Here is a 16,592-nt window from a genome sequence, read left to right on the forward strand (position 1 = left end):
AGTTAGTTTTCTAATCATAATTACAATTTGAAAACAATTCATGATTTAAACTAGCAGAAAGATTGTTTATTTTTGAAACACGAAATGGAACTGAGATGTTTTGTTTTGAGTATTAATTTGTCAAAGAAGTTTACCTTAGCGGGCGTTTACATGACAACGATCCAACAAAAACGGCACTATTGTTCCGTTTTTGTTGGATCGTTTACACGATAACGTTCTAATTACGATCTGTGTTTACACAGTAACGGTACACATCGAAAACGTGTAATGTCCTGAAACACCACTAGTTGGTGCTAGATTCTTTGAAACTTGGGTGCCCATGCGTAAAAAATGAGTTGTACCTGAAAGCTGTTACAACCGTTAAGATGGGAGCGAATACAGTATTAATAATAAGTCGATGCCTCCCTGTTAAACTAGTCTGGAGCCGGGGCTGGTCCGTAGTTCTCTAGATAAGAGGGCTGAACAAGCAGCCGTGTATTTTGCCACCTGGGCGGTGCGGTGTGGTGAAGAGACACTGAGGGAACTGTATGTGATGGGGAAGCAATAACACCAGCATTGTGAGTAGTTTCTTCTTCTGTGGATTGTAGGAAGGAGCTATGTTTTGCGTCATACTGACGAACAGATCCGTTTTCTCTGTTTACACGACAACAGAAAACGATACGTTTCAGAGACATCGCACTCTGAAAGCCGTTTTCAATCTCTGTCGTTGTCAGAGAAAACATTCAGTGGTTTCGTCTAAATGCACACTACAAACGCAACAAAACTCTTCCGTTTTCCCCCGAAATCGTTGTCGTGTAAACGGGGCCTTAGTTTTTTTGTTTTGTTTTGTTTTGTTGACCCCGGGTCGATTCCCTGCAGTGTCTGATTCAACTGCTACTCTATTTGCTTTACATCTTAAATGGTAAGAAACCAAGGCCATCATCTCCATGATCATTTTGTCATATTGTGTTTGCAGAAACATGACTGAGTGAATGCTCTTTGTGAAAGAAGCAAACTTAAATTGACAAAGGTTACGTTCACACTGCAGCCTGAAGTGACCCAATTCAGACTTTTTTTTTTGTTTTCTAAAACATTAGACAGTCAAACAATATAGAGAACATAGATTTTTCTGTTTAAATGTTGTATGTCAATTTCACATCGTTTTTTTGTCTTTTGGAAACAGAGGAGTGAAGGTCGGAGGCACCACCATGAGGACTGTATTCCCCTCTTTCCTCTCTGCAGTTGACCGACTGTCCTGGTTGCTCCTTGCTCTGTTTACATCATGGATAGTCCTGGGTTCAGCAGACACAAAGCAGACAAGCTGGCCATTACACCCCAAGAAGCCAGTTATTTTCGTCTGGAACGCTCCCACTCAGGACTGTGAGACACAAGAACGTGTTAAGTTATCATTAGACCAGTTTGACATAGTCTCAACCCCCACTCAGGGCGTTGTTGGGCAGGCTCTCACATTGTTCTATAAGGACAACCTCGGGATTTATCCTTATTATGACACTAAAGACACAGAAGTGAATGGGGGCCTTCCACAAAGTGTCAGTCTCTCTCAGCACCTTGAAAAAATGTCTAAGGATCTAGACACATACATACCAGACCACCAGGCTAAAGGTGTGTCTGTCATTGACTGGGAGGAATGGCGCCCCCTGTGGGTCCGAAACTGGTCTGCCAAAGATGTCTATAGAAGGAAATCACGTGAGCTGTTGGCCAAAAAGAACTCTACATTGACTCAAGGGCAAGTGGCGACTGCTGCAAAAGAAGAATTTGAACTTTCAGCTAGCAACTTCATGCTGGAGACCCTGAAACAGGCTAAAAGTTTGAGACCGAATCAGCTGTGGGGCTTCTACCAGTTTCCTGATTGTTACAACCATAACTTCAAAGGGAAAATGGATAGCTACACAGGACGTTGTCCTGATGTTGAGATTGAGCGCAATGATCAACTGAACTGGCTGTGGAATGAAAGCACCGCCCTTTTCCCCTCAATATACCTGAGTCCTGACCTGCGCTCCACTGATCAGGGACGCCTGTTTGTCCTGAGCAGGGTGAAGGAGGCAATGCGCCTTGCATCTGTTGGGGATGGATTGGCACCTCCTGTTTTTGTTTAGTCAACCCACTTTCAGAAAAGAGATGACCCTTTTAACTGAGGTTGGTTGATTGGAGGAAATAGTGCTGTTGTAAACTGTTATTTTAGTAATCAAGTAATCTTTCAATTATTCTTATGATTAATCAAGCAATCTGATAAAAAAATTAGAACAAATTATTGGTAAATACTGTTGGACTAACAGTAATAATATCGGAGATTCACATCGTCCCAAATTTTCATATGTGTGGAGCCTTAACATTTACTTTTGTGTAGCCTTGAAAATTAGCCTGTAACAGTAGCACCTCACTTTTTAAGTTAACCGGGATAACAATTAAACAAAAATGTATTATTTTCAATGTAATGATAAATAGCAGGATCATAAAGAAACATAGAAATTGTCTGTACTCAATCTTTTAGTCTATATTTTGATATTCAGCCAGTTTTATAGATTAACTCTCACTTTTCCCATCCATTTACAGGTTTTGTGTCAATTTCTCTGTGTGGCACCTTCATCACACACAGAGAAACTCACGCAAACCATCTGTTGTGACCGGGATGGTAGGAAATTGATTTTACAGTTCATTCGTAAACCTAATCTATGCATCAACTAAAGCAGCCCGATATGTTCCCTCTACATGTCTCTGCTCCACCCATATAAATACACCTGCCGCGCTCTGCACCAGCCACTAGGCAGCAGCTCCAGGAGGAGAGTTACACTTTTTGTAAAACTATGACCTACCAGATACAGATTTTTGTTGTTTCCTATAATTACCAAAGTTCAAAAATACTTAATTTAAACTTTTCTATCATGAGTAATTATTTATAATTTGAACCAGGGAAATCACTGAAATATTTTTTATTTAAAAAAGACAAATAGTTTGGAGTTGATGTTTCAAGTTTCCCGTAACATTTTGTATTTGCAGTTAGCTCGTTAAGGTTGGGCTTTACTATAAAAAAGCTAAATTTGGTGTGCATTTCTTACCTAAAATGAGATTTCTAAAAGTTTGCCTGCTCATTTAAATACACCATGCTACATGACAAAGTGAGGCTGAAAGTTCAAAAATATAAAACCTCCGTGGTATCTACAGAGTTCAGCTCTGAGTCCATTTACTTCCTTGCTAATTCAACAAAACGCCCCGTGGGGATATAAATTGATGTTATGAGGGAGAATGTGAAAACATATGAAATGGTAAAGAAGTAACTGTCACCTGGTGAAGTCCAGCAGTCTGTTGATTAAAAATAAAAAACTTATAGTTTAGCTCAGATCCCATTGAAGAGTGAAATAGTTAGTTTACACCTGCTGAATGAAGTTTACTGGCCAGGTGTGTGAGCTTCAAAGAATTTGGCTTCTGTTCCAATCCGCTCCTGTTGTTCAGACATTTTATATGTAATTACGTTAATTTGGTGGGAACTCAAAGTAACATATTGATTGTGATAAGTTAACCAAAAACGTTTAACAAGATACCTTCACCTGATTAGTTTTTTTCCAATGCATTCATTAAACCATGATAATTACTTTTTTTCATGTTTTTGGCCATAAAATAGCTATTATTGCTTGTAAAGCATATATTTAACTGTGTGCTATAGTTACATATGGAACCCACAGCTCTATCTGTAACTAGAGCTCAGATTCTCTATAATACATCTTATACAACTAAAGTATTCATATACATCCTTTTTGCAGAAAGATTTGGTCTCCACCATTGGCGAGAGCGTTGCATTGGGAGCTGCAGGAGTGATCTTCTGGGGGGACTCCTCCTATGCAACTAGTGTAAGAGAATTACTTTCCCTAGTCCTCTCATGTTGCATATGCTGCTGTTATGTATTTTTAAGTTAATATCTATCCTCTGTGCTGCAGAGCGGCTGTTCTGACTTGAATAACTATTTTCGGGGACCAATGGGACGGTACCTCCTCAATGTGACCACAGCAGCAAAGGAGTGCAGCCAGAAATTGTGCAAATTTAATGGTCGCTGTCTTCGCCGAGCACCGGACAGCGCCGTGTTTCTGCACCTCAGCCCCTCCACTCACAAGATCATAAGTCAGAGCGGAAAGCTGAAGGTCAGGGGATCCCCAGGCCAAGCAGAGCTGAAGACCTTCCGTCAGCACTTCAAGTGCCAGTGCTACAATGGGACCAAGGGAGAAAGCTGTGAGCTGGGAGGAAAAGGAGGAAAAGGAGAAAGAGGGCAGAGTAGTGCCACATCTGTTTTAGGGATGTGGCCTCTTTGCTTTGTTCTCCAACTCGGACTTCACTCTCTGTTTCACTGAGGAAACCAAGAAACCAAATTATTCTCTGACTCTGCCAGCACCGAAAGGGAGAGTTTTGGTTTTCTGGCCTGAAAACAAAAATAAACTGCATTGTGGAAGCATCACTTCAGGAGCAGTGGGTGTTCAGTGCTTAGATTCAGAGTTTTATATGGTAACAGGTTTCCATTTCAGCACACATTGAACTAAAACTACAGTATGTGTTTTCTGGAAAGTATTCTTTCTGTGTTTATTTTTAGTAAACATAAAAGGTCAATTAAATCCTTAAAAATGGGAAACATGCATATCCTCCTGAGAACTTAAGAAGAAAATATACCTTGCAATTTCTGTATTTATATGATTTCCTACCTATTTCGGCCAAAATGAACACCTTACCATTTTATTTTATTTATTTTTTTTTTAATTTAAATTTCACAGCATGTCCATTGTAGTGGACATCAGGACAATTTCAGTCTAAATTATGAGCAAATTCAAAAAAACTGAAAAATGTACAAATTAGTGATTAATGAATCACATTAACCCAAGAAGAGGTCAAATAAAAAAAAAATACATTTAATAACCAGAAGTTATCCATTTCTGGTTTCAGTCTATTGCTTGTTACTAGAACTGAAAACCAAAAATGGCTGCAAACTGCAGGGGTTCCCCAAACACTATTGCCCAAGAAATGAAGACTTTATTTATTTTTACTTATTTAATTGTTTATTTTTTTCATTTATTTTGAAAATGATTGAAGTAGAAAATCACACACATGAATAAGGACTTTCTTCAGAATATCAGCACACATGGCCTATCGTGGCTTTCCAAGAGTCTTCTGGACTAAAAATAATCAAAAGTGAAGTTACAGGAAAATGATGAGGAATTAGTTCTGCAAACTTTTCAAAGGGTCTTCCAGCAACTGGAACCATTATGATGAACCAAATAATAGCAAAGCCACACCAGTTACCATAAGATGGGCCACTGTGAACAGAAGGGATTATCTTAGCTGACTGTCACAAAGTGGTTTGATGATAAACCTGTGGTGATGGCATCCGCCATTTATGGGAAAGATCTAACCAGTATTTGCAATCAATGGTCAAACAAAGAAAAAACTCGTGTCCAGGTACGACAACCAGAAGTGATGGAGGGTGGCGTAGATCTTTATGACCAATAACCAAGAAATGGACATTCCCATCGCAAATGTCTGGCCCTAGACAGACATACAAATTAATCCTGGCCCACCTAGCATAGCGACTTTCCTGCTGTCTCTGGCTCTGATGGTGCGTTCATACCAAAAGTGTTTTGAACATCATTTAAAGTCTATGTGGAGGCGCAATCAGGGCTATGGAGGCGCGTTCTGAGCGTTTAGCATGGCGCATTTTGAACCGTTTTTTTGACGTTCCACATAGACTGTGAATGTAAACCAGATGGACCTGACGCTCAAAACGCGTTTGGTGTGAACGCACCATGAGTCTGTCTCTTCATCAGATTCTCCTGGATCTGATGAAGTTCCCTACCAGAGTCTGATACTTGTCCTCTTCTTCATCTGACAACTCCAGATCTGAATCTCCCTCTACTATCTTGTATAGAATCCTGCTTCACTTCTTTCTCCTACAACAATGTGGAGTTGTTAAATACACTGAAATGGTCCTGATGTCCACTAGTGCAAACACAGAAACAAGTAGAATGTTAAGGCAATATATATATATATATATATATATATATATATATATATATATATATATATATATATATATATATATATATATATATATATATAGGTACCGAACCCACCAGTTTCATATGCCCATTCACTGAACCCTTCTGCAGTGATAAATAAAATATAATTCCCCCCCCCAAATTCAAGACATTGGGGTGACCCAACTAGAGTCTAGTTAGGTCACCCCATGGTCACTAAGTCTTCTTAAAAGGTAGAGTCTCTGAGAACAGTTCTTCAAAATATAGTCAGTGTTTTCAGCAAAGTTGAGCTGACTGTCCAGGAACAACCCAAGGTATTAAAAATCTGCCACAGTTTCAACAGGTTGGCCATCGAGAGAAACTGGAACCATTTTAAGGTCTTGTTTAGTTCATTTAATTAGCTCTACACTCTTAAGAGAATGAACAATTCATAATAAATAATAAAGACTTTGCGGTATTCTGATTTAGTAATGTAATTATATTAGTTGTGTTACCACCCCCACGCCACTAGAGGCAGTAGTGACCCCGAAAAGATGCGACTAAGGAAGTGATGGCGTCATCACAACTTTACACAGTGCGTCTTTACCTCCGCCGAACCCCTGAGACCGAACCACTGATATATATCTATCTATCTATATATAACCTTGGAAAACCACCCTTTTATATATATATATATATATGGTGTTGGTAGGGACGGTTCTCAATGCTGCATTCACATCTTCAATTAGACTTTCTGATGCCGCTGTAGTTGGCGTCGGGGTTGTATGGTGTTCATTCGGGCCCTGGTTCTCTCTCTCAGGTCAGTTGCTGCCTCGTTCAGCTTTGATGGTTCGTTCATTACTGGGGCTGCATACCCAGTCTTTGGGCGGGTAGTTGTAGTTAACTCCCCCCTGTCCTGACATCCAGGCTCCTCCCCCTTGCCATAGCATTTGTGTTGTACCTTGTCAATCTCAAGTTGTGATAGCAGTTGCTGTTTGCGGATGTTGGAACACTGAGCTACTATTTGTTTAGCAGTCATTGTAGACTGGGGATGTCGAACTAACCATTTTTCACCACATCCTTTGCATGTAGCCCCTCTGACTAGGGTTACTTGAGTAGTAGCATTCCAACAGATCCAGGTTTTCACCTCTCGCCCATTTCCGTCTTGTTCCATTTGTCATGAAGGTGCTCTGGTTCCCCAGCACCTGACGCAGACCTTGTTTGGCCGGGCAACGTCTGAGCCGGCATGTTATGCATATCAATGTCTCTCATGGTATGAGGTAGGCTATATAGCTCCAAGGGTCTTGCCTAAGGACCCACACTGGATAGCTCAATTTCACTGTTGTAACTTTTTTGCTCCAGCCTGGATTTGAACCCGGGTCTCCTGGGTGGAAGATTGGTGACTTACCCATTGAGCTATACAGTCAGAAGGGCATCAGCATAAACAGCAGAGGAGCCAAACACCAACTCCTTGTAGACCACACAGTCGCCCAAGACTGCAAAACCCGCCACACCAACCTGTGCACCGCTTGGATTGATTACAAGAAAGCCTATGACTCAATGCCACACACTTGGATCATTGAATGCTTAGAGATGTACAACATCAATAGAACGCTAATAGCCTTCATTGCAAACTTGATGGGGCTGTGGAAAACCACCCTTGAAGCCAACTGCAAACTACTTGCACAAGTCTCTGTCCCCACTGCTGTTCTGCATAGGCCTGAACCCCCTCAGCCAAATCATCAACAAGACTGGCTACGGATACCGACTCAAGAATGGGGCAATCAGTCACCTCCTCTACATGGATGACATCAAGCTGTACGCCAAGAGCGAGCGAGACATCGACTCACTGATCCACACCACCAGGATCTACAGCACTGACATTGGGATGTCATTCGGACTAGAGAAGTGTGGTCGGATGGTTACAAAAGAGGGAAGGTCGTCCGCACAGAAGGGGTCTCATTCCCAGAAGGAACAATAGCAGACATTGAGGACAGTTACAAGTACCTGGGAATACCACAAGCAAATGGCAACCTCGATGAGGTCACAAGGAAAGGAGCCACAGCCAAATACCTCCAACGAATAAGGCAAGTCCTGAGAAGCCAGCTCAATGGCAAGAACAAGATCCTTGCAATAAACAGCTATGCCTTACCAGTAATCAAATACCCTGCCGGAATAATTAGCTGGCCAATGGAAAAGATGAAGGCCACGGATGTTAAGACTCGGAAGCTACTAACCATGCATGGAGGGTTCCACCCCAAATCCAGCACCCTGAGACTGTACACAAGCCGTAAGGAAGGAGGCAGAGGACTAGTGACTGTGAGAGCCACTGTCCAGGATGAAACATCCAAGATCCATAAATACATCAAGGACAAAGCCTCAACGGACGATGTGCTCAGCGAATGTCTCAGGCAATGGGGAACAGAGGATGAGGTGCTAGAGGTACCATCATGGGAGGACAAACCCCTACATGGGATGTACCACCGACAAATAACTGAAGTGGCTGATATCAGGAAATCCTACCAATGGCTGGAGAAAGCTGGACTCAAGGACAGCACAGAGGCCCTCATCCTGGCTGCAAAGGAACAGGCCCTAAACACCAGAGCAATAGAGGCTCAGATCTACCACACCAGACAAGACCCAAGGTGTAGGTTGTGCAAGGAGGCCTCTGAGACAGTCCAGGACATAACAGCAGGGTGCAAGATGCTGGCAGGAAAAGGGTACATGGAACGACATAACCAAGTGGTGGGCATAGTGTACAGGACATCTGTGCAGAATATGGACTGGAAGCCCCGAGATCAAAGTGGGGAACACCCCCAAAGGTGGTGGAGAATGACCGAGCTAAGATCCTGTGGGACTTCCAGATCCAGACAGACAAGATAGTAATGGCGAACCAACCAGACATTGTGGTGGTGGATAAAGAACAGAGGAAAGCCGTTGTGGTGGATGTAGCAATACCAAGTGACCACAACATCAGGAAAAAGGAGCACGAGAAACTGGAGAAATACCAGGGCCTCAGAGAGGAACTGGAAAAGACCTGGAAGGTGAAGACCACAGTGGTGCCTGTGGTCATCGGGGCCCTCGGGGCAGTCACCCCCAAACTGGAGCAGTGGCTCAAACAGATCCCAGGAACAACATCAGACATCTCAGTCCAGAAATGTGCAGTTCTAGGCACAGCCAAGATACTGGAGGAACCCTCAAGCTCCCAGGCCTCTGGTAGAGGACCCGAGCTCAGAGGATGAAAAAGTTAGTGTTCTAATTATAATTACAATTTGATAACAATTCATGATTTAAACTAGCAGAAAGATTGTTTATTTTTGAAACACGAAATGAAACTGAGATGTTTTGTTTTGAGTATTAATTTGTCAAAGAAGTTTACGTTAGTTTTTTTGTTGTTGTTTTGTTCTGTTGTCCCTCTGGTCGAATCAATGCAGACAGACTAGACAGATTTTGAAAGTTAGTGTTCTAATTACATTTACAGTTTAATAATTCATGATTTAAACTAGAGGACACTTGTTTATTTTTGAAACAGGAAATGGAACTGAGATGTTTTGATTTGAGCATTAATTTCTTAAAAAAGTTTGCGTCAGTTTTTTTTTGTTTGTTTCTGTTTTGTTCTGCTGTCCCTCGGGTCGATTCAATGCAGTATCTGATTCAACTTTGCTTTACATCTTAAATGGTAAGAAACCAAGGCCATCATCTCCATGATCATTTTGTCATATTGTGTTTGCAGAAACATGACTGAGTGAACGCTCTTTGTGAAAGAAGCAAACTTAAGTTGACAAAGGTTGCATTCAGACTGCAGCCCGAAGTGACCCAATTCAGACTTTTTTTGTTGTTTTCTAAGACATTAGACAGTCAAACAATATAGAGAACATAGTTTTTTCTGTCTAAATGTTGTATGTCAATTGTACATCTTTTTTTTTTGTCTTTTGGAAACAGAGTGAAGGTGAGCAGGTACCACCATGGAGACTGTATTCCCCTCTTTCCTCTCTGCATTTGACCAACTGACCTGGTTGCTCCTTGCTCTGTTTACATCATGGATAGTCCTGGGTTCAGCAGACACAACGGAGACAAGCTGGCCATTACAACCCCAGAAGCCAGTTCTCTTTGTCTGGAACGCTCCCACTCAGGACTGTGAGACACGACGAGGTGTTAAGTTATCATTAGATCAGTTTGACATAGTGTCAACCCCCACTCAGGGTGTTGTTGGGCAGAATCTCACTTTGTTCTATAAGGAACGCCTCGGGATTTATCCTTATTATGACACTAAAGACACAGAAGTGAATGGGGGCCTTCCACAAAGTGTCAGTCTCTCTCAGCACCTTGAACAAATGTCTAAGGATCTAGATACATACATACCAGACCACCAGGCTAAAGGTGTGTCTGTCATTGACTGGGAGGAATGGCGCCCCTTGTGGATCCGAAACTGGTCTGGCAAAGATATCTATAGAAGGAAATCACGTGAGCTGTTGGCCAAAAAGAACTCTACATTGACTCAAGGGCAAGTGGCGACTGCTGCAAAAGAAGAATTTGAATTTTCGGCTCGTCAATTCATGCTGGAGACCCTGAAACAGGCTAAGAATTTGAGACCAAATCAGATGTGGGGCTTCTACCTGTTTCCTGATTGTTACAACCATGACTACAAAGGGAAAATGGATAGCTACACAGGACGTTGTCCTGATGTTGAGATTGAGCGCAATGATCGACTGAACTGGCTGTGGAATGAAAGCACCGCCCTTTTCCCCTCAATATACCTGAGTTCTGAACTGCGCTCCACTGATCAGGGACGCCTGTTTGCCCTGAACAGGGTGAAGGAGGCAATGCGCCTTGCATCTGTTGGGGATGGATTGGCACGTCCTGTTTTTGTTTATAGCCGACCCACTTACAATAATGAGATGACCCTTTTAACTGAGGTTGGTTGATTGCAGGAAATAGTGCTGTTGTAAACAATTATTTTAGTAATCGAGTAATCTTTCAATTATTCTTATGATTAATCAAGTAATCCGATAAAATATTCGAAAAAGTTATTGGTAAATACTGTTGGATTAACAGTAATAATATCGGACATTCACATTATCCCAAATTTTCATATGTGTGCATTTACTTTTGTGTAGCATTGAAAATTAGCCTGTAACAGTAGCACCTCACTTTTTAAGTTAACCGGGATAACAATTATAAAAAAAATGTATTTTCAATGTAATAATAAAGGAGTAGGATCATAAAAAACATAGAAATTGTCTGTACTCCAGACTTTAGTCTATATTTTGATATTCAGTCAGTTTTATTGATTAACTCTCACTTTTCCCAGCCATTTATAGCTTTTGTGTCAATTTCTCTGTGTGGCACCTTCAGCACATACAGAAAAACTCACGCCAACCATCTGTTGTGACTGGGATGGTAGGAAATTGATTTTCCAGTTCGTCCGTAAACCTAATCTAAGCATCAGCTAAAGCACCCCGATATGTTCCCCTCTACATGTCTCTGCTCCACCCATATAAATCCACCCGCCGCGCTCTGCACCACTAGGCAATAGCTCCAGTAGGAGAGTTACACTTTTTGTAAAACTATGACCTACCAGATACAGATATTTGTTGTTTCCTAAAATTACCAAAGTTCAAAAATTCTTTATTTTTACTGTACTATCATGAGCAATTATTTTTTATTTGAACCAGGTTAATTACTGAAATATTTTTATTTTAAAAAGACAAATAGTTTGGAGTTGATGTTTAAAGTTGCCCGAAACATTTTATATTTACTATAAAAAAGCTAAATTTGGTGTGCATTTCTAGAGAATGTGGTTTCTTTCCTAAACTGAGATTTCCAAAAGTTTCCCTGCTCGTTTAAATACACCATGCTACATGACAAACTGAGGCTGAAATTTCAAAAATATAAAACCTCCCTAGTATCTACAGAGTTCAGCTCTGAGTCCATTTACTTCCTTGCTAATTCAACAAAACCCCCATGGGGATATAAATTGATGTTATGAGGGAGAATGTGAAAACATATGAAATGGTAAAGAAGTAACTGTCACCTGGTGAAGTCCAGCAGTCTGTTGATTAAAAAAAACTTATAGTTTAGCTCAGATCCCATTGAAGAGTTAAATAGTTAGTTTACACCTGCTGAATGAAGTTTACTGGCCAGGTGTGTGCACGTCAAAGAATTTGGCTTCCGTTCCAATCCACTCCTGTTGTTCAGACATTTTATATGTAATTATGGTAATTTGGTGGGAACTCAAAGTAACATATTGATTGTGATAAGTTAACCAAAAACATTTAACAAGATACCTTCACCTGATTAGTTTTTTTCCAATGCATTCATCTAAAACATGATAATTACTCAAGTTTTTTTCATGTTTTTGGCCATAAAATAACTATTATTGCTTATACAGCATTAACAATCATATATTTAACTGTGGGCTGTAGTTAGTTATAGAACCCATTGCTCTATATGTAAATAGAGTTCAGATTCTGTATAATACATCTTGCACAACTACAGTTTTCATATGCATCCTTTTTGCAGAAAGATTTGGTCTCCACCATTGGCGAGAGCGTTGCATTGGGAGCTGCAGGAGTGATCTTCTGGGGGGGCTCCTCCTATGCAACTAGTGTAAGAGAATTACTTTCCCTAGTCCTCTCATGTTGCATAGGCTGCTGTTATGTATTTTTAAGTTAATATCTATCCTCTGTGCTGTAGAGCGGCTGTTCTGACTTGAACGACTATTTTCTGGGACCGATGGGACGGTACCTCCTCAATGTGACCACAGCAGCAAAGGAGTGCAGCCAGAAATTGTGCAAATTTAATGGTCGCTGTCTTCGCCGAGCACCGGACAGCGCCGTGTTTCTGCACCTCAGCCCCTCCACTCACAAGATCATAAGTCAGAGCGGAAAGCTGAAGGTCACGGGATCCCCAGGCCAAGCAGAGCTGAAGGCCTTCCGTCAGCACTTCAAGTGCCAGTGCTACAGCGGGACCAAGGGAGAAAGCTGTGAGTGGAGAGGAAAAGGAGGAATAGGAGAAAGAGGGCAGAGTGGTGCCACCTCTGTTTTAGGGATGTGGCCTCTCTGCTTTGTTCTCCAACTCGGACTTCTCTCTCTGTTTCATTGAGGAAACCAAGAAACCAAACTATTCTCTGGCTCTGCCAGCACCGAAAGGGAAAGTTTTGGTTTTCTGGCCTGAAAACAAAAATAAACTGCATTGTGGAAGCATCACTTCAGGAGCAGTGGGTGCTCAGTGCTTGGGTTCAGAGGTTTATATGGTAACATCAAATATTGCACTGGATTCCTGTCGGGGGTGGACAAGGATCGATCTCAGTGAGTTTCGTGCAGCTGGGCTGAAACATATGGAATTGAGAGCCAAACGTACTATGGCATCTGCGTAACCTGTGAATTTGCTGAACCGCCATGGCCACACCCTCCACTGAAAACTTATGGCACTTTAAAGCAAGTGAGACCAACTTGTTATCAGTCATCTGACACAAGATCATCTTAATTAGGTCATGAGACCCAGAGATGGAGCTTTCAAGTAAAAAAAGTCACTTCTTGTTATGAGGGGGTGGGGCTAAGATGATTTCAGACTATGACGAGATAAGATTGTCAGGCAACCAACCAGGATCCCTGATGCCAAGTTTGGTGCCAATTGACATTTTTATGTGAAGGTCATGGCGTTTCGTTTGTTTTGGCAAGTAGCCAAGTTCACCGCTCTGCAACGCCCCCTGAACATATATGGAAAGTCAATTTTATTGATAACTTTTAAAGCCCCATGCCTTTACTGCATTCTGACCAATAATGAAGCCGATAGGTCAAATTAGTGAGGAGAAGTTTGTTAAAGTTTGACGAGTAAAAATGAAAAATGGTCAAAATTTGGCCTTGACCGAAAATGGCCGCCTCCCTGTGCATTTTAGAGGATACCTTCACGAGACTTTTTTTTCTTGATTTGGGGGGGATCTCCCTACATACCTAGTTTCGGAATCTGAACATTTTGGTTGGGGGACATTTTTGGGTCAAGTTTGTTGAGTTTTTTAATATGTTAAAGGCTCCAAACAACCGCTTAAAGTGACGAAAAAAGAACAATAATTGAGAAATCTTGCGATTTCAATAGGCCTTCGCCATCACGTCGTTGCTGGGGCCTAATTAAACTAAGCAAGTGTATTTTGTTTATAGAGCTATATTTAGAACCTGCACTTTAAATACCGTATTTTCCGAACTGTAGATCGCACTATACTATAGGCTGCAGCTACAATTTCTTTTGGAAAAAAAAAACAAAAAACAGGAAACGCACATAAGCCGGTTTTTCATAAGGGCCCAGCAGAGGGCAGCAGAGAGCTGCGTCCTAATAACTCTGCTGGATTTATTAAGGACGCAGAACTCTTGTCTCCAAAGCCGAACAAGGGTTTCGATAACACTGAGCTTACTTGCAGTGGCTCTATTTACCTCCTGTACTGCCAGATCGATAGACCTCAACTTAAGAGCTACATCATATGAGTTTGAAAACATTTCTCTGTCGTACCTGCTGCTAGCACATGCTTCTTCTTAATGAAAATTAGCATTTTCTTCTTTGATTTCCAATTTTGACTTCCAAAGATTCACTTCCTGCTAAAGAGCCCCCTGGTGGTTGAAGAAAAATCTACAGAAAAGCTGCACTGACTATAAGCCGCAAGTTTCAAAGCTTAGGAAAATAAGTACCGAACGAAAAATATGGTACTTATTTTCTTGGTACATTAGGCTTCGTCATGTACTTCCACTTGTGAAAGGTTGTGTCTTAGTGTATTTCAGTCTGTGAGCCTTATGTCAGTAGAGAGCTGTTCTAGGTGTTTTCTCCATGATTTTTCCGTGTTTGAATTGTTTTCCACTGTGAATGTTGTCCAAAAACAAATGGGTAAATGATTGTTGTACATTTCTTAAGCATTTCTGTTTTATCATTTTAGAGGCATGAGTACGATTTTGAACACTCTGTTTTATTAGCAGCTTTGTCTCAGTATTTATAAAACTTACTAGAAATATGAAATCTATTTTGCGAAGATTTACTGCTGTTTTTTGAATATATTGCATCTGGCAAAATCAAGAAACTATCTTAACCATTTCATGTTCATATTTTAAGCTGGAGAATTTCATTATTAAAATTATGATTTCATGACAAGCTATCTGTCCCTTGTTTCCTAAATTCAATATCTCTAGAACTCTAGAAACATTTAAATGTGGCAGATGGATTCCTTAAAAAATTAATTGATCAGAGTCAAGATTTCTTTGGTTTTCTTTTGCTAAGATAAAGTTGTGCATATTCTTATAACTAGATTACATTACATGGAATATAGATGCACAGTAATCAGTCAAAGAGCTTTAAAAATCTTTCCAGTATCATATTATGTGTTCAGAAAACCAGGTGGAAAGCTGGGCTCAAAGCCTAGAAGCAAGGTTCAATCTTTGGATGAGGAGAGAAATAATGTGGATTATCTTACAGGAGGAGTTTGTCAGAAATGTAAAAAGAGTGTCAGGAAGGTTGATGAGTCTGAAGTTAGAAGTTGAAGGTGTGATGTTTAATGTTGTTGGTAGCTATGCACCACAGGCAGGATGTGAGTTAGAAGAGAAGAAGAAATTCTGGAGTGAGTTAGATGGAGTGATGCAGAATAGCCAGAGTTGTGATAGGGGCAGATGTCTATGGACCTGTTGGAGCAGGGCACAGAGGTGATGAGGAAGTGACAGGCAGATGTGGCATCCAGAACAGGAACACAGAAGGACAGATGGTGGTAAACTTTGCAAAGAGGATAGGAATGGCTGTAGCGAATACTTTCTTCCAAAAGAGAAAGGAACACAGTGAAGTACATGAGAAGCACACAGGCGAAATACGTCTTGTGTAGACAATGCAATCTGAAAGAATTCAATGACTGCAAGGTTGTGGTAGATCTTTAGTAATGTGTAGAATGATTCTGAGGGTGAGAAGAAAAAAGGTAGAACAGAGGACAAAGAGGTGGCAAAGTGAGGACTGAAGAGAGTCACCAGGAGTGCAGGGAGATACGGAGCGATGTGAAGACAAGGTTAGCTAGGACCAAACAAAAGGGCATACGGTGACAGAGATGAAGATGGGAAGGATGTCCAACATTTTAGGGGGACTAGGGATCAAGATGGAACTGTACTGTCAGGTGCAAAAAGTGTGATAGGAAGATGGAAGGAGTGCTTAGAAAAGTTGCTGAATCAAGAAAATGAGATAACATCATTTTGTCGCATCTAAAACAAGAGTATCTCCATGAAGGCCAATGTCTGCCACAACTGAGGCTTAATGGAGCTCGAATTGGAGCAAGCTGGGGAAACAACCTTCTCAAGCCATTGAAGGGTCAACTCAAAATGTGGATAGATTCTATGATCGCTCTGCACTGGATATGCAGCCCAGCTCAGAAGTAGAAGCCATTTACTGCAAACAGAGTGACTGAGATACAAGAACTCACCATCCCTGAACTTTGGTTTCACTGGAGCAGAAAAAACAACCCAGCTGACTTACCTTCCAGAGGTCAGAGTGTCAAGAACTTCATCCACAATCTATGTGGATATGGTGGAATGGACCCATCCATCTGACTTCATCTGTTAAAGAAAAGGTTGTCCCGTCACAAAC

General features: G+C 41.1%; 1 protein-coding gene and 1 pseudogene across 2 annotated transcripts; both read left to right on the top strand.

The window, feature by feature from the left end:
• Window positions 1-815: 815 nt before the first annotated feature.
• LOC106912452 (hyaluronidase-2-like) lies at window positions 816-4,340 on the top strand (annotated as a pseudogene).
• A 5,102-nt stretch (window positions 4,341-9,442) lies between these two features.
• On the top strand, window positions 9,443-13,179 carry LOC148159675 (hyaluronidase-2-like). 2 transcript variants are annotated; one of them, XM_088006015.1, is made up of 3 exons: window positions 9,443-10,910; window positions 12,517-12,599; window positions 12,687-13,179. In XM_088006015.1, exons 1-3 carry the CDS (start codon window positions 9,956-9,958, stop codon window positions 13,092-13,094), a joined length of 1,446 nt encoding a protein of 481 aa, XP_087862141.1. In that variant the 5' UTR covers window positions 9,443-9,955; the 3' UTR covers window positions 13,095-13,179. The 2 variants fall into 2 exon arrangements, with proteins under 2 accessions (XP_087862141.1, XP_087862142.1); XM_088006016.1 differs by having other exon boundaries at window positions 9,443-10,906; window positions 12,513-12,599.
• Window positions 13,180-16,592: the final 3,413 nt, after the last annotated feature.

Source organism: Poecilia mexicana, unplaced genomic scaffold, assembly GCF_051168715.1.
Source record: "Poecilia mexicana isolate PSO_F unplaced genomic scaffold, ASM5116871v1 scaffold_5, whole genome shotgun sequence".
In the NCBI taxonomy this organism is placed as follows: Eukaryota; Metazoa; Chordata; class Actinopteri; order Cyprinodontiformes; family Poeciliidae; genus Poecilia; species Poecilia mexicana.